This window comes from Pteropus alecto, unplaced genomic scaffold, assembly GCF_000325575.1.
Source record: "Pteropus alecto unplaced genomic scaffold, ASM32557v1 scaffold53, whole genome shotgun sequence".
Classification (NCBI taxonomy): Eukaryota; Metazoa; Chordata; class Mammalia; order Chiroptera; family Pteropodidae; genus Pteropus; species Pteropus alecto.
This window is the reverse complement of record NW_006434366.1, coordinates 777,455-796,747: the sequence shown is the minus strand read 5'-3', so window position 1 is coordinate 796,747 and position 19,293 is coordinate 777,455. Positions and strand designations below refer to the sequence as shown.

The following is a 19,293-nucleotide window of genomic DNA, read 5'->3' as shown; positions in this document are numbered from 1 at the left end:
GAACAGCCTCATGGAGGTCTGAGAGCACCGAGTGCATGGACGCCTCGAGCTGGTTCTCCCAGTCCCTGACGGCCTCCGAAGGTTCCCTGGGCCAGTGGGACTGAGTCACAGCCACGGAGAGCAGGAGGAGAAAGGTCCTCCCCCAGAGGGGGAGCAGCAGCGAGAGGCCCACGGACATGCTCATCCAGGGCTGAGTCTGCTCAAGCCGACAGTCTCACGAAGGAAGGAAGCAAGCGACGTGGTCCCAGGGCTGGGTCCTCACCCTCTGCACACCTGCTCCATCCCAGGCACGCAGAGCCTGGAAGAGAAGAAGAGTCATCTCAGACTTTAGCAACTCCCATGATTTCAAAATCACGCACAGGCAGTTACCCCATAAATGCTCCTGCCAAAAACATCTACCATGAGTTGGATCAAGTCTCACCCTGGGAGGTCTGGTACAGAGCCTCCAGCTGCATGTGCCTACTGAGCACTGGAAATGTGGCTGGCCAGTAAGTGTAAAACACACACTAGATTTTGAAAATTTCATATAAAAAAGGAAAGTAAAATATCATATTAATACTTTCTAAATATTCATTTAATATTAAAATAATATTTTGGACATAAACATATTGTTAAATGAAATATAGTAAGTAAAAAACTTAATGGTAAATAATATATATCAAATTAAATATATTAAAATTAATTCTACCTGCTTGTCTTTATTTATGTTTTGTGACTACCAGAAAATATGTAATGACACATGTGGCTCACATTATGATTCTGTTGGGCAGTGCCACTCTAGACCTAACTTCCATTTTATAGGACCTACAGAAGCCATGAAGACACAATCAGACAAACCTAGAATGTGGGACCTTCTACAAGATAACTGGCTTGGTTTGTCCAAATGTTGACACCCCCGAACACCAGGGGACTGTTCTAGATTTAGAGACAGTAACCAAATGCAGTGTGTACACCTGAGTATGGAAGCCAGATTTACTTCAGTACCCCCTTCCCCCTCCCCCACCCTTCAAAAAACACAAATACACACAAATCTAGCTCCTAAAGCAGTAACTGGGAAATTTTGCATGAAGGCTGGAGATATGACTTATTGTTAATTTTCTTAGGTGAGATGATGGTGGTGTGGCTCTATAAGAGACTGTCCTCGATTCTGAAGTTCTTAGGAATAGAACATCAAAAATCTCTGCAATTCATGGGCGGCTCCATAGTGTAGTGGTTAGCACATCTGCTTTACATGCAGAAGGTCCTAGGTTCGTGCCCCATGTGGAGCCACAGACCATATCCCTCGTGCACCAGGCCCCGGGTGCACGCTGTAAGCATGTGGGAGGAGACGCCCCGCCTTCAGAGATCCAGTTCTTAAGGAAAAACAGCTACATCCATAGGTCAGGGGTGACAGTGGGTGGGGAGGGAAATTAAAGAGGGGAAAATATAAAAATAAAAATTTAAAAAAAAATCTCTGCAATTCACTTTGAAATGGTTCAAGGGAAAAAATGTGTGCATATATATAAAGCAATATGGAAAATGTAACAATTAATAAACCTTAAAAAAATACATTTGAAAAGACCAAAAACCAAGTATCTGCATAGAGACATGCAGCAAATGCCCACTCCTCACACCCCAAACACTAATCACAGGACTCATTTACTCAACATATATTTGCAAACAGTGCCACTGAACAACATGTATTTGGCCTCTCTTGGCCCCCCACACCCAAAGAGTGACTAGACCCTGCATATTGTCCCCTCTCCCCCACACGGACTTCAGGCAGCTTATGACACCTGCTCTAAGACAGACGCATTGTGGGACTTTCTGGGTGGCTGCAGGTGACCACAGCCATCGCGAATGATTTCCCATTCTGGAAAAAGATTAAGCCCTACCCTCAGCAAGCTGTCAAGGAGCCACGTGATATATTTTTTGACCTAGGTAATGCAAAGTAAATAAAATTGCTAAAGAAAACAAGGCCACTCAAGTGGGTGGTGTGCTCTAAAGTGAGCGCAAATCCAAGCCAATTCCAACAGGGTGTTTTTTGCTACTGATTTTGCTCTTCCTGTTCTTATTTTGTTTTTGAACTAAAACTCATGAGACAGAGCCAAACCCCAAAGAAGTAAAACGATTTTGGAGGTTGGGAGACCTATCTTACCAAATATAGACTTATCATAAAGCTACTGTATTTAAGACAATGTCACATGGAGCAGAGTAGACAGCGGACTGTGGAACCAGAGGGAGAGTCCAAAACCAGCTTGCAAACAAGCTGTTTAAAGGCACCGTAACAAGTGGCCATCTATGCAGGAAAGCAAATACCATTAGGTTCCTCACTCACTTTTCCATCACAAGCAAGATAAAACCCAGGTGGATGAGATACGCAAATGTAAAAGCCGAATTAAGAAATTTTTTAGAATATAGCAGAATGTCAGGATAAGGAAGGATTTCATTTTAAAAAATATCAGAAAACACAAAACATGAGAGAAAAAAGAAAAGTCGGCTCCACTTCCAGGAAGATGGAGTAGATGTATTTTTCCCTGGTTTCCCACCAATAGAATAAAAAATCCTAGATTATTTATAAATTAAACATTAGGCTCTAAAAAGTCAAGAGAAGGCGGAAGATCAGCTAGGGACCCCAGGTCTCAAGGAAAGACAGTGGTGAGTTCCTTGGGTTTTCCCAGAACTGGAGCTGAAGAAGCTGGCAACCCAGAAATGCCAACGGATGGGAGAAAAAAGTTCCCAACAAAAGTCTGCTCTCTTTAGCCAAACGAGCAGGAAGAGGGTAGCCTAGCAAGACAGAAAACATTTAGACAATAACAGCTCTATTCTAGCCAAACACCAAAGAAAAAACTGTGGCCCCACGCCCACCCACACCAGCAAAGGCTAAGTGGGGAGCCTAGACTTCCACACTCATGAGGCTGTAGCAAGGCACCTAATATTCCCACTGAGGCGGTGTCAGAGCAGGTCAAGTGGGGAGCTGGGGAGGAACAATATCCAGCCCCTCAGTGTCAACGGAAACCACGTGGGGAACCTGGATTTCCACACCCACCCAAGCAGTTGCGAGGAAACTCTCCCCGTCCCCACTGGGATGGAGGGTCAGAACTCTTAACGTTCAGTGGTAGAGAGGCCTAGCGAACTAGAACTCCCACTCTGCCCAGCAGTGACAAGGCCTTCTTCACCCACCTTCGGGTGGCAACGAAGGCTGAGTAGAGAACATGGACTTCCACCTCCACTTCCCAGTGATCAGGCAGCACCTCCCCTCCACTGCCAGAGGAGTGTCAGAAAAAGCCAGTGAAAAGAGAACTCGGAGTTTTAGAACAAGATACAAAACTGTCCAGGTTTCAATTAAAAAATCGCTCATGATACGAAGAACCAGGAAGATCTCAAACTGCATGAAAAAAAAGGCAATCAACAGATGACAACACCGAGATGACAAAAATAGGTATGAAGCAGAAGGATGGACAAGAGAGACCATGCAAATACTGACTGAAGGAAAGCAAGCCTGGCTCTAGAAATATCAGATAAAGTGGACTTCAAAGCAAAGCAAAGTATCAGAGACAGAAAAGGACCTTATACAATGACAACAGGTTCAACCCACCAAGAAGACTAGCAATCCTAAATGTATATACACCAAACAACAGAGCTGCAAAATAGGGAAAGCAAAAACTAACAGAACTAAAAAAAAAAAATTTAAATCCACAATTCTAGTTGGCAACTCCTCTCCCTCCACAACTGACAGAACTAGGAAGAAAATCAACAAGGATACAAAAGAACTCAAAAATACCATGAAACAAACCTCAACAAATTTAAAGGAACTGAAATAATACTGAATGTGTTCTCCAACCATAGTAGAATCAAATTAGAAATCGGTAATCAAAGGATAACAGGAAACTCTCCAAATACTTGAAAACTACACAACATACTTCTAAACAATCCTTTGGTAAGAGAGGAAGTCTCAAGGGAAATAAAAAATTACAGAGAACTAAATGAAGATAAAAATACATTTGTGGAGTTGTATTAAAATTCATGGAACACAGCTAAAGCTGTGCTTAAAGGTGAATTTATAGCACTGAATCCACTACAAAAAAAGGAAAAGAAAATGTCTCAAACCAATAATCTATGCTCATACCTCAAGAATCTCAAAATAAATAAACTGAAAACAAGCAGAAGGACAAGCATAATAGAGCAGAAATCGATGAAGTTGAAAACAAAAATAATAGAGAAAAGTTTCTTTGAAAAGATTAATAAAGTTAACAAATCTCGTTAAGATTGACAAAAAAAGAGAGAGAAGACACAAATTACCAATATCAGGAATGAAACAGGGATATCACTAAAGATCCTGCAGACTTCAAAACGATAACAAGGAAACACTTCAGATAACTCACAGATAAATTTAACAAATCAAATGAAACAGACCAATTCCTTGAAAACTACAAACACAATTCACTCAGTATGATACACATAATTTCAACTAAGAAAACTATTATGAAAATTGAATTTATAATTTTAAAATGCCCACACAAATAAATCCTCAATAGCTTCATTAGTAAATTCTACCAAACATTTAAAGAAAAATTAACACAAATTATAAACAATCTTTTCCAGAAAGTAGGAGGAACACATCCCTATTCATTTTATGAAGCTGCCCTGATAACACAAAGATAATACCCCTCTCCCCAAAAAAGAAAGGAAATACAGATCACTCTCTCTCATAAACATAGACACAAAAATCTTTATCAAACAAAACATTATCAAATGGAATTTAACAACATATAAAAAGAATTATACACCACCACTAAGTGGTACTTATTCCAGGGATGCGAGACCAGTTCAATATTTGGAAATCAATCAATGTAAACCACTATATGAACAGACTAATAATAAAATCACACGATCATTAACAATGATGCAGAGAAAGTACCTGACAAAATTCAACACCCATTCATAATAAACTCTCAGAAAAAGGGGAAACAAGTGGAACTTTCTCAACAAGTCTACGGCCATGCCACCCTGAACATGCCCAATCTCGTCTGATCTCAGAAGCTAAGCAGGGTCGGGTCTGGTTAGTACTTGGATGAGAGACCACCTAGGAAGACCAGGTGGTAGGCATTAAAAAAAAAAAAAAAAGAAAGAAAAGAAAGAAAGAAGAGAGCATCTACAAAAAACATGCAGGTTAACATAACACTTAATAGTGACACGCTGAATGTTCTCTCCTCAAGATCAGAAACAAGGCAAGGATGTCTACTCTCATCACTCCTATCTGACACAGTGCTAGAAGTCATTACACAAGGCAAGAAAAGGAAACAAAAAGCATATAGATTGGAAAGGAGGAAAAAAAACTGTCCCTACTTGCAGATGAAATAATTATGCAGAAAATCCCAAGGATTCTAAAAACCAAATTTCTAAAACTAGTGAGTTTAGCATGGTCAAAGGATACAAAATAAACGAACAAAGATCAACTGTATTTCTGTATGAACATGTGGACACTAAATTTAGAAATGTGGACACTAAATTTAAAACACCATTTAAATCGCTCAAATAATGAAATACCTAGGTATAAATCTATCAAAACATGGACTGTACAGGATTTGAATGCTGACAACTATACAAAGCTGGTGAAAGATATCAAAGACCTAAACAGAGATTCATGTGTTTAATGGATCGTAACATTCAACATGGTAAAGATGTCAACTCTCCCCAAGTTGACATGCAGGTTTGTAATAGGCTAAATAATGGTGACCCAAAGATATCAAGTCCTAATCTCTGAAATCTGTAAATGTTACTTTACAAGGAAAGTATCTTTGCAGATGTGATTAAATTAAGAATCTTGTGGACAGATTATCTGGCCTTAAATCCCATCACAATTGTCATTACAAGAAAGAGGCAGAGGGAGGTGATACACACAGAGATGGAGAAAGGGATGTGAGGCCTGAGGCAGAGCTTGCAGTAATGTGGCCACAAGGCGAGGAATGCCAGCGGCCACCAGAAGCTGGAAGAGACAACGGATGGATTCTTCCCTAGAGCTCACAGAGGAAGCATGGCCCTTGCCAACACCTTGATTTTGGACTTTAGTTCTCCAGAACTGTGACAGAATAATGTGTACATTATTCGAGGCCACTAAGTTTGTGGTAATTTTTTACAACAGCCCCAGAAAACTAATTCAAGGTTTAATACAATTCCTATTAAAGTCCCAGCAAGATTTGTGTAGATATAGACAAGATTATTCTAAAATTTATATGGTAAGGCAAAGGAACTAGAATAGCTGTTATGGGAAAAACAACTATTTTGAGTTGCTGCTTAGGCATTTTACAGTATGATAACCTTCTCACACCAAGAATCTGGACGTTTAGATAAGGACCGGAGCTCGGACTCCCACAGCAAGTTCCCACTTTGCTTTTCCCCAGGCGCCTTTTAAAATAACCTTGTAGAGTTGAGCCCACGTAGTGACCTCCCCTCCAGCCACCTTAGAGTGGCAGGTGCTTGCTACCCTGCTCTCTATATCCTGCTCGCTGATAACCTAGGAGAAAGGACTGTCCTTCCTCCGGCCCCTACCATATCCCAACCCCATTTCTGGGATCTGTAAATAATAAATTTCATCACTCCACTTCCTCTGTGTGAGTATACTGGAGCTGCACCTTCAATCAAAATGACCCCGTGGTTTTTCACTTGCCCAAAATGGAAGCTCACATGCTGAGGGAGCTGCCTGCTGACCCCAGGTGGGCGGCTTGCGCCCCTCATTCGACAGGTCATAATCGGCATATTCTTAATATATCAGCTATGGCTTCTTGACACAATAGCCAAAAACAATTTTGAAAAAGAATAAAGAGGACTCATTCTACCTAATAACAAGATTTAGTTCGCTACAGTAATCAAAGACTGTGCTGGTGGAGGGTAAACACAATGCAACAAAACAAAGAATCCAGAAAAAGGCCGACACAAGAATGCCAAACTGATTTTTGACAAAGGTACAAAAGCAATTTGATGGAGGAAAAATAGCTTCTTCAACAAATGGTGCAACCCAGATGTCCTTCAATGGAAGAAGGGCTGGACAAACTGTGGTACATCCACACCATGGAATGCTAATGAGCAATAAAAAAGAATCAACTACTGACACTCTCAACAACTTGGATAAATCTCAACGGAATTATGCTGCGTGAAAAATGCTAATCCCAAAAGGTTGCATACTATGTGACTTAATTTTTATAACATTCTTGAAGTTACAAAATTATAGAAATAGAGAACAGGTTACTGGTTGCCAGAGATTAGGGCATAAGGAAAGTGTAGCTACAAAGGGCAACTGAGGGATCCTCCTGGTGATGAAAATGTTCTGTATTTTGACTGTATCAAGATCGTATTATAGGTTTGTAAGATGTTGCCACGGCGGGGAGACCGGTTAAATGATACACAGGATATCTCCATATTATTTTTCACAACTGCATGTGAATCCACAATTATCTCAAACGTTTTTTCCTAAATCTTGAAGCAAAAAAAAATAAAAGACATTGGAATCAGAATTTTCAATTTCTGTGCAATAAAGGACACCATACAGAAAGTAAAAAGGGCCAACCACAGCCTGGGAGAAAGCTTTTTCAATGCATATGACGGCTAAAGAATCCCTATCAAAATGCATCGAGTGCTCCAAAACAATAAAAATGGGCTGAAGACAAAAGAGATAACAGGTAATTCACACACACACACACACACACACACACACACACACACACACCCCTCTGACTAGTAGTAAACATACAACAAGGTATCTGCTCAACCTCCCTAGTAGTCAGGGAAAAGAAAATTAAGGCAACATGGAAAACCTTTTCATACCAGTCAGAATGGGCAGACATGTTCAAATGTGACATCACTGAGGGGAAGGAAGTTCGTGGCTACTGGCGGGGGTGTGGGCTGGTCCAACCTCCTGGAGAGGATTCAACAGCCCAGCTGGGCCCTTCCATTCCTAGGCACACACTTACATGGAAAGACAGGGCAAGTATGTTTGTTCACTGTAACATCAGAAAGCTGTCTGTCAACCAGAGACAGCACCAAGAGGGTACAGTCCTCACGTCATGGAACTCTGCAGGCAGTTAAAATGAACTAAAATTACAAGAACCAAAATCAGTAACTCTCAAAAAATGTTTAGCATAACGAGCCCATTGCACAAATATATTAATATCATTTATGTAAAATGTTTATATATTCCTATGTATATAAATAAAATCATTCGTGCAACCATAAACACCAAACCCAGGATCATGGTCACTGACCCTCACCTGAAGCTGGACGACAGGGCAAAGGAAAAACAAGGGGATCACAAGGGTCTCCAAATTTATAACCGCTTTAATCCTAAAATAGGATATGACGAAAATACAGAACATTAAGGTATGACAAAGCTGGGTGGCAGATCCTCGGGTTCTGCATAACGTTAGTCTATGTTCTCCGACGAGTACTTGAAACACATGAAGGTAAAGAGCTTGGCTGAGTCCTGTGATCTCAAAAGAATAAAAATCCGGAAACGGCCAGCCCCATCTTTCTATTTCACCTCTCTGCATCTTGTTCACCACCCTCTCCGGACTGGAAAGCCCTGTCCTCATGCGTGTGTCTGGCATTTTCTGAATGGCATCTAAAATCCAGATCCTAGCCCGTGGGGCTCCTGCTCTGCCCGGAGCCTACCGCACTCATCACCCTCATCTCTGTCCACCTCTATCTCTTTGTGCTCATGTCACTCAGGTCTACATGATGCCCCATGAGAACGGTCTGTATGCACCCCAGTTCCTAGGACAGTGTTAACTCCCTGAGGGATCAGAAAAACACATGCAGCGGCTCTACAAACGTATGAGACAGGATTTGAAATTCACCTGCCTCGGGAAGTGAATGAGGATGTTCTATCTTGTGGCATGATCCCACCCTCTCGCCAATGCGGTAACAGGTATAACACTGTCCTGCTTTCTGTTTCCACTACCTTGTTCCACGGTAAGGTCACATGTGACCAGGCAGCTCTCATGGGACTTCAGACCCATTCCTCAATGGGAACCTTTCCTCCCTGCCATCGGTGGATGGCTGGGTCACTTTTGCTCACCATTGACTTGCCAGCAATTTTAAGTGCCATACTTCTCCATGGGGACACCAAATGACAAAGGTTCTATGGGCATCAGTTCCCAGTGACCTCTGCAGGGTCCTCTCCCAGGAAAGGCAAGGAAGGGAACACCCCAACTCCTCAACACCCAGTGTTCACTGTACTCTGGGCAGAGGTTTCCTCCTCAGATCCCTATCAAGGGGCCCAAGTTTAAGGTTTTTATTTGAACTCTTCTCTGTCTTTATATAGCTTCCAGTCTCTGCCTTTTACCCCTTTTATGGTTTATTTCATCATTTAATTAAAATTTTTTTCTAGGTCTTTTATTTTATGCTATCTTAAGTATAACTTCGGAGTTTTCAGAGTGCTTCCTTTAATGGCCTTGTCCTTTCTTACACATTTTAATTCTCATTTAGTAAATGGCTCAGCTGAACCAACACCCCACAAGACTTGTTGGAAGGGTGGTAAATTGTGCAAAGGCAGGGACACACCTGTTGCAATTAGTGACATATGCCAAGCACACACACAGTGCCAAACGCACACCTAATGAATGACTGCGGAGGATAAAGGACTTTTTTTAACTTCTTCCTGTGTCTTTACTCTTCAGTTTACTTATTTTTCTACTTATTAGATCCAGTTGGTCTTTTACTTTTCTGATCTGATTCTCCATTTAAAAATTCTCAGCTCATCTGAAAACAGCAACAGTATGAGACACACCCTGTCCTACCAGAACATAAGCTGTCTGCTATCTGCGGACACGTGACGACACAGGCTATCTGCTTCATGACTAAGAGCTCTGCATTTAGCAAGCGGGTGATGTCCCAGGCAGAACTCCAACTGCTTTCCATGCTCTGGGGAGAAAAGATCTTGGCAAAAAGCAGCCTTTCTGATGCTGGCTTCCTATAAGCAAGGGTCATGCCTCCCCGTGCTAGGAACTTGGCAGGCTGCACCCGCACATCCATATTGGGACGTCCCTCCAGAAGGGACATACTCACATACTTGGTCATTCAGAGATGGAGGCACTGAAGAGATCCTCCGCCTCATTTTGCAGGGACCAAGGCCCAAAGAGAGGTAATTCTCAACCACAGTCACACAGAACATGGTGAGAGGAGAAGGTGCTCAGGAACCAGAGGAAGACTAAGGCCAGAGTCACCCAGTCTTCCTGACACAGCCGGTAAACACTGCACACGCACACTGACATCAGCCTCTGGAACACCAGGATGTGCAGCCCGAGAATATATCTCAGCTGAACTCAGCACTGGCCAACTGACAGGAGCTGCCGAGGCTATTCTCCTAAGAGGTGAATAGTGGGAATGGCTAAGTCACTTAACTGTGCCAGTACCCACCACTCAGTGTAGTGCCCACCACCCAGTCTGAGCTCACTGTCCCAGACCGCAGTGAAACCCAACTCTGTAAAGAGAGACGTTCCCAGAGCCTCGGAGAAGCCCCTGGCTCTCTGAACACATGCTCAGCAGCCACGGCATACAACGTGAGCAATGGACAGAGCTGCCAGGCAGCAGTTCCATCCCTTAGTCCCAGACATTCCACCCCCGGGGGAGAGAAACAATCCAAGTGTGAGAACATGCAAAGCCAGGACGCTGCTGTCCTGGAGTGTCACTCAGGCTGCCCTGTCCCTCTTCTCTAAGTAAAAGTTTGTGTTCCTCCCCCAAGAGCCACCAGCACCAGGGAAGAGTGCCCACGGTACCCTAGATACCCCCCACCGCCCCGACCAGGTGTACGCTCAGCACCTAACAGCACCATACGGGTGGCACTTCCACAGAAAGCTGGCTGGGGCTAGAGGAAGAATCTGAGCAGGAGACTCCACCAGGCTCCTGGCATACCTTTGAACAATGAAAGGACAGGGGAGCTGGCTGGGGGAGGAGCCAGCAGGCCCCTGCATGTGCCAGCAGCCATGCCCATGCTTCCTCTCTGCTACACTGACGCGGGGTCTCTCCAGGGACAGGCAGAAGTAAAAAGTCACCATTTTCAGCAGCGCCTAACAGGTGGTATCCTTTGTGAACCAAAATACATAAAATCTGCCCTGGAGGCAGGTTTATTTAAAGTTTACTACATCAGTTAGCAAGGACATAACTAGGGAATCAAGACAGAGTTCAGCAAGACAGACACCCTGTCACCAACACTAATCCCTAGCTATATGCGACTGAAACACGTGCCCTGCATGAGTAGAGTCTATGCCCATGAGGCGCAGGCCTTGTGACCCTACTCTGTCCTCTGTCCAGAGAGCATTGGGTCCCTGGAACTAGAAGATTCCTCTGGAATCCTAGCCCTAGGAGCGAAGCAGCTCTGCTGCGTCCAGGCTGCCTCCTCAGAGCTAATAGGTGCACCCACACACACACAGGAGGCTCAGTCAGTAAATGCGAGGAACAAATGCACGCGTAGCACTGACTCAACTCATAGTAAACGTAATATTTCCTCATGTGCGTAAAAACAGAGACTGAAACGTTAAGATATCTTAACTAAAAACTCTGAAAGAACAGCCCCCTACTAGTGTTTACTTTCCAGGAATGAAGGAAAAGTTGTGAGATTCAACCCGTTATTAACCATACAAATGAGGTAGAGGCAGCCCACCCCACCGCTCCCAGGAAACCCCACTCTCCAACAGCTATGTTATCTAAAAATAATGCTTAAACTGTCACATTGCTACCATTTGCCACGGTAATTAAAACATTTAAGGAAAATGAGATTTTCTTTTAAAAACCAAACTAAAAATAATAAAATTCCATGTTCCTGTTTTAAATGGTTTTCAAAAGTCAAAAGCAAAAAACTAAACTGAAACAACCACTTTCGGGTCCATCTAGGACAAAGCTTTTCTCCAGACACTCAGAAGTGTTAACTGTCAGTCTAACAGTGACATTCTGGAGGGTTACCCAATTTAAAACTGCTCCATCTGACGGCCAACAGGATGTGCTCAACACAATGGGAAACAATAGTGTGAAGTCACTGTTTATTTGGGCTCCAAATACCAAAAAGACAGGCCGATTCCTCTTTGAGTTAAAAACAGGCCTTTTTCACGTCTTGGAATAGGAAGAGGAAAGTGTTAAGCCAGGTCACTGGGGAAGATTCAAGGTGTCACCCTCAAATCACTGACAGCTCAGGAGGCAGGTGAGGTTTCCCCAACGTGAGGCAAGCTGCTGCCTGGCCTGTGCACTGCGGGACCATCACCAAAGCAGTGGGGGCAGCCCCGTCAGGACACCAGCAGCGAGCTGAGCAGCCCACCGAGGGAGTCAAGGGTCACATACGCAGCAAGAGATTTAAAAGTAAAAACACGTGGGAGAAAAAAATTACCACCTCTGAGAAGCAAGAGCTAAACAGTCTATCAAACAGAAAAGCTACTTTGAACACTTTCGTCATTTGAAAAACTCTTGCAAATTCTCACTTATCACAGATACTAAAAGCAGAGGTCCAGGAAGGGCAGTGGTTTCTGCTGATGGTGGTTGGGTTTTTTCAACAAAGGCAGGAAGGAAGCAAAGGTTTAATACCTGGGTACAAACTCATTCAGGTATAACCCACCCTGGTGAAAGGGAAGAAAAACAAGGTTCAAAACCCAGGGCTAAACTCCACTGGACCGTGGTTTTTAACCTGGGTAGATTTTTAACATCTTATGTGATAAAACTCACTGAAAATCAGTTCCTTCTACACTCCAGTGAACTCCATATGCTGCTGTTAAACATTACTCACGACTAAACTGCACACTGAAAAATGGTTAAGATGGTAAATTTTATGTTATGTGCTTTTTCCATAATTTAAAACTTTTTTTGTAGTTAAGATGGTAAATTTTATGTCATTTTCCCACAATTATAAATAAATATGTTTTTAGAAAACATTACTCAGAGTCACACCAATTAGACTTCAGGAAGACATAAGGTTTAGGTCTAGTCTTTTCATCTTCGATGCCCAGGCAGGGCACTGAGGACAGAAAAGTGTACACTGAGCCTAAAGTCAAGGCCCAGGTCTGTCCATCTGGCTGCAGCAGCTGGACCGGGAGGGGAGTGGAGGCGGGGGAGCAAGAGCGAGAGGTAGGCGGTCAGACTCAGCAGAATCCAAGTGGGAATGAATTACCACATCCGCTTACCCATGTGGCATCTAATAACCCAATTAAAGTAAATTACAATTATCTCAAGACAGCCCAACAATAATTAACACTTCAATGCATATTTACAGACTCCCTACCCTGTGTTAGGTGTGAAGCTTTTTTTGTGATGCATGTCATCTTCCCAAATTTCACATAAAAACATTCAATTAAGACTTATATATATTATGAAATAAAACACAAGAGGTCATAAACTAAGTACTTATATATTACAAACAGACATTTTCCAAGTAGGTGCTTACAGCGAACTGAAAGTTGCATTCTGACTCCCCAAACTCCCCCAGCCATGCAGCCACCTCCTCATCTCAGCAGAAAGGCAGAGGGGAACTACACTGTGAGGGAGGCCGGTCAATGTCTGTCCCTGCCAAGGCGGGGATGAGAAGGGCTGCCTGGGGGCGGGGCGGGAGGGAGAAGAGGTCACTGCAGGGGTCTGGGCAGCACTGCTCTGCTACTGTCTCCCCCAGCGGCCATCGGAGTACAAGGAAAGAAAAGGTTTCCTCTAAATCCCAGAAATGATTAACTAAACACAAAAGCAGTAATCACCTGATTTCACACTTTGAAGTTAAAAGCTAAGCTTTCTGATATATTTTACATTCTACTACAAAAGATTAAAAATAAGTGCTGTAGCTCAAAACTAATATGCTAATCTGACTTCGATGAATTAAATTTAGAAAAAGTGTGCTGACTGCTGGCCTTCCTGACCTACTTGGCTAATCAGACTCCAAAACTGGGGAGTGAGATGAAATGTCAGGGTGGCCCCAGCCACTCCCGGCTCGCTACTCAGGTCCCTCTCCCCAGCACATCCAGCAGCCTAACAATGTGGGCCTCAGAAGCCAAACAGGGGTGCCCCGGCTGCTGGTGACTGTGAGTTCCTGCACCTTCACTGTAAGGTACCACTGTACTGAATGCTTTTCTAGGCAAATACTTCAATTTTCAGTGTTTAAAGCTGTGACCTGCTTTTGGCCATATTCTCAAGGCTCAACCATCAAGAACATTTCAATCATGCCAGAAATTTACAGATCAACAAACCTCGTTTAAAGGACAAGACACAACTAGTATCCACTTCCTTTGCTCAGACTTTCTCCCTAGCAGAATTCCTTCCCTCCCACATATGGCTCTAATTGGCACTTCTACCTACCTTGGCCTTGCCACAGCTACAAAATCTAAATAATCGCAAACCTCCCTGGTAGGTTTTAGGGGTGTGCTTCCAAAGGCTGGAGGGAAGCAGCCAGAAGATGGCCTTGCAGACTTCTGGGAATGCTGTTCTACAAAGCCACGCCTGACCTCATGCTTGCCTAGAGTGGCACCTGAGCGCGCCAGTTCCCAGTGAACTGGTGAAGGTAAAGCTCGCAGGCCAGATCCCATCAGCTCCCACATGGCTGGCCTTCCCCAGCAGAGGATGCTGGGCTGCTCAAGGACCATAGCACAAAGTTAGAGAACTGTGTCCAGTTCAGGCATCTCTACCCCAAGGAAGACAGAGAAAACCCATTACCACCGAGTGTCTTCCCTCCTCGACACTCCAGGAGATCCCTAGCCGCCCGCCTCTGCCATGGTGGAGTTAGACCAGGTTAACACGACTGAAGACATCTTTGTCCTCACCTCCCTCTGCCTCTACTTCCTCTTTCTACAGGCTTTGATCATTCCCTTGGCACAAAGGAACAGATGGGTCTCCACTCAGAAGTAATTATTTGGAAATTAATTCTTGCATTTTAGAATCCAAGGATTAAAAATTAAAAGCAAAAAGGAATCAAGGAAGGACAAACGCAAGACATCCTTGTCTTACCAAAAGGGTGTGGCTATAATTTACATATTCCCAAGAATGGGGAAAAGGGAAGTATTTTTCAGTGGCAGCCAGAATCCCGATGCATAGAAGATATTGGTTTTTTTCCAAACAGAGCTGGGATCTGAATTTCCAAGCTGAGACACTTTCAGGCACGAATGGGCTCCCACAGCCCATGTGGACAGAGATCCCACCAGCCCACAGCTTAATTCTTCAGTTGCTTTATCTTCATTTCCCATCAATCTTCAGCTGGCTTCTAACTCGAGCACATAGGTGCCCTGCCCTTCCCAGTCTCTATGTAAATCATTCTTGCTGGGAGCTAACTATTTAAAGGACCTCTTTTGTACATGGAAAATTTATTTTATGTCTTCTCTTTGTAGAAAATTGCCCAATGAATCTTAAAAGTTCTGTGGGCCTGCGAACAGACCTAATCACGGGTCAGGAAGCTCCGCTTTGCATTTACCTCACGCAGAGATAAAGGTGACACTGTGAGGAATTTTATGGCAACACAGTCCTCCCCACAAGCGTCCTCTCAGAGCCTTGGGGATAGCCACCGCCTGACCTCTCAGAACTTCCCTGGCCAGTAAAACGACAGGAAGGCAGAGAGGTCACAGACAAAAGACAGCATGAGTACACTACACAGAGCTGTGATTCTATCTTCCCAGACTAAGCTGCCCTGTAGAGCTTGACTGATAGAACAGGATTTGGCCTCTGTCCCTGTATCTGTCCCTCCACCTGGCTGTCACTCGAGAAGATTCTGTATAGGAGAGTGGGAGATGCAGAGACAAGACAGTCAGGGTGGCAACCCACAGGGACCGGGGAGAATGCCCCCGCACCCTCACCAACTTGTCCATCCTCATACGGTGAGACAGGCTGGGCTTGAAATATTTCTTACCTGGTTGAGAAAACAGTCACAGAAACAGTAGTCTTCACTCACCCTTTGTAGATCCCTCTGTAGAATCCCTTCTGGGATCTGGCTGACTGTTACAACCCAAGCAGGTGTCCTACCATCAACCTATCTCATAACTGGCGAGGGAGCAAACAGCGAGCCACAGGCGCCTGGGAGATGCTTCTCATCCCAAGGGAGGGAGAGCCCTCCGGTCCTCTGCCAGCCATAGACCATTACCAGCTATATTCGGCAAATGATTAGAGAAAATCCAGACTTCTTTGGGACAAGAACTAAAAATATAGCAAATTCACTAGTTATCACTAACATTTATCTAGAGAGCTGGAGGCTTTTTTTTAATCAAGCTATCTTTATAAACTCATAATTCACAGGCACCTCAAAAAATCACTTCAACTCTCCCTTGCATTAGGGCTAAGGAGCAGGAAGTCACCTGACACACTCTTGACACCAGAGTCTCCACCTCTCACACCACAAGGTTTAGTGTGGCTGTGAACTTGAGCAGCGGCTTCTGGGAGGGTCAGCTCTGCAAAGTAAACAACTGCAGTTAATTCAAAGTCAGCCAGTTGAAAGTTTACAGATGTTTTTCAAAATACTTGCAATGCATCCAGGGATCTGAGTTATCTTTTGCTTTTATAGACTAACCACTAAGTATTAAATTTAACACTGGTCATGGGGCCAAGGAAGTAACAAGGCCTCCAGGGGCATTTGAGACTCGGCAAGCGCCTCACATAGGACCAGTGTGCACCTGTCTGGTACTGGGTACTTCCCTGAGCCTCATGTTCTGCTGGGTGATGTTGCAGCACCTGGGCACCAAGACCCGTCAATGGCGAGTACACCGCACTTGTCATGGGCCTAGACACAGGAGGCTTTATAGAAATCATTTCTAAAACATTCTGAAGGAGAGTGAACATGTTCTAACTCCATCTACCCTTCGACAGGAAAGCAATGGGCCTGCCCAACAGAATCTCAGCTGTGGCTGTCCTCTGGGTATGGGACAGGCGAGAGGTCGGTGACTATCAGAGATCTCAGCAAACCAGGGAGCAGAGCGACAGCAGGACAGCAGGTACAACAGAGCAATAACAATTTTTTTTTTTTTTGCAAACAGGATTTAAAAAGAAAATTATTTTACCACAAAGCAAGTATGTTCTCAGAAACCTTGTTTTCTAGGCAAAGATGGAATGAAATAACACCAGCTACAATGATCAGCAGCATGAACGGAGATAACAGGCAAACGGCAAATTAAATAATGATACATGGTGTTTGTCTCAGTCTTTGGAGAAAAGACACTGGATAAATATTACGAAAATACCTACTGTTTGCTTCTGCAATAATTGCTTTTCTATTTCCATAAGCTCCTTGCTCTAACAAAGAGACACACAATAGGAATTATATATTTCCTTAATGATTTTTATTCAACAAATTTTGACCACCTACTCAGTATCAGACACCATCCTACCTTCCCCCATCTACTCTTTAATTCCAACGAGATTCTATGTGTGTTTCAATCTCTCCACAAATGGAGAACACCATAAAAATGAAAATGTTGGCCATTATTTAGAGGATTAAGGTCTCAAGAAACACAAGCTTATCTTGTTTCTCAATAAAAACTTTCCCTACTAGATTGGGTGTCCCCTGAGGGCTCAAACAGGGTCAAATTTGCCTGGGTCCTGGGCTCAGGCTGGATCAACGGGGGCTAGACAGCAGGGCCTGGCCAGGGTGGAAGACTGTAGGTCAGCAGCAGTCAGGGAAAGCCAAGGCCCCAGAGTGCGACCTTCACTCCCCAGTCTTCCACCCCAGAGCACTGGGAGGGGAGGGCGCAGGAGGGTCCATGCAGACACCTGCTTTCCCTTGGCCTTCCCTGGGAGATGGGCCCACTGTCACCACCCAAAGATGTGGGGCTAAGACCTAGCCTTCCAGTCAAGTTCAAATAGGTCAAAGACCAGAGAGAGTGTACACTGGCCTCTGGTCACTCTGCTGTGGGCTCCACTTTTCCACAAGCTGGGATGCTGCATCACTGCCCAGCGCAGAGATGTCTACTGAACCCTCAGTCTGCTTCTCTTCAGAACTAGGTTCCCATCCCCGCTCCCCTGAGGCTGCCCTACCTTCTTCGCCAGTCTAGTCCAGGAGTGCTCTTCCTTCTAGCCAAGCAGGCCATTGAGCTCACTCCACAGCATGCGGTCCTGAACACAGAGCTGCAGGTGTTCGACAGCACGATCGTCTCCACTTAACCTGCAAAGCTGACTCCCACTCCATCCACCCAATCAATGGAAAGATGCTCAGCAAATACTTGGTGAGTTGACACATATCGATGTTTTCCCTCAAATGTGGCACTATACATACCCAAGTTCATTCCTTGCCTTTGCTTTATCACTTCAAAACGAGCTAGACATTTTCAGTGCCAGGCATGAGAATTCCCAGGAAGGGGGAAGCAGAAGGCACCCCTTTCTGATGCACTGGCCACCCAAACCACTTAAGGCTTGCTTCCACATGAACACCTTCCTTGAAGGAGCTTTGGTCTGTTTAATGGGTAGGTTTATGGGCACCTTCTGCCCAGTTCTGCCTCTGTGAGTCAGGCTAGGTTTCTTACTTCGACTACGGATACAAGGTCCGCTAAGCTCTGGAGCAGTGGCTCTAGACTCTGGCTGTCCATTAGTTTATCTAGGCAAGGGACTTAGGAAGCTGATGCCTGAGTCCCGCCCCAGAGATTCTCATGTCATTGAGTGAGGGCGCAGATTCCAACCAACTGTAAACCCTGCTCTAAAAGACACAGCAGCTCTGAAGCAAAACGGGAGGTGGACAGCGTGCTTCGGGGCCCAGTCTACAAGGACAGCAGGTACCGAAGGAAGTGACAACTGGCGTGCAGCTGAGGAAAAGGGCTCGAAAATGCAGGGACTTACCTTCGATCCAACATACCTGATCAGTCCCACCAGGGCAAGGATACCTGTACTGAAATTCTCACCGGAGCCTCAGACCCACAGTCCCTGATCCTCTACAACGTTTCTCCCAGATGTCCTGGCCCCATCACAAAATACATCAGTGCCACTCAGAGTCAGCACTCGCACCTCATGGAACACCCAGGAGCAACACTGGAGTTCTCCCTCCCGTCTTCCTGGCCCCAGCCCTTCTCGGGTGGGAGCGGCTGTGGCAGTCCCTGGCTCCACTCCGACTGGGGCATGAGCCTAGGCATCTGAAGTTGGCCTCCAGGTGGTGCTTACACTTGTTTTCTCATCAGTGAATTGGCAACCATGCTGTCACTGACCCCACAGGTCCGCTATCAGGAAGGTGATATTTCAGCCATTCAGCCCAATGCCTGCACAGACTAAGCACTCCATAGAGACTGTCTCTTTCAATGACTATGGTTTACCCTGCACTCAACGGCCATAACGAGGAGTATCATGTTCTGGATGCTGCAATCCTTTAAGACAGAGACCCTGGATAACAGCGACCCT

The 19,293-nt window shown here is 44.6% G+C and overlaps 1 protein-coding gene and 1 pseudogene across 1 annotated transcript in view; one reads left to right on the top strand and one right to left on the bottom strand.

Moving 5' to 3' along the window:
* DAG1 (dystroglycan 1) overlaps window positions 1-16,373 on the bottom strand; it is a 32,102-nt gene extending 15,729 nt beyond the window's left edge. The window contains 2 exon segments of the mRNA XM_006909098.3: window positions 1-298; window positions 16,275-16,373. The exon segment at window positions 1-298 is cut by the window's left edge and continues 25 nt beyond it. Of these exon segments, the coding sequence (XP_006909160.1) occupies window positions 1-184 (184 nt within the window). The 5' untranslated portion in view covers window positions 185-298; window positions 16,275-16,373.
* On the top strand, window positions 4,972-5,088 carry LOC112477556 (annotated as a pseudogene).
* Window positions 16,374-19,293: the final 2,920 nt, after the last annotated feature.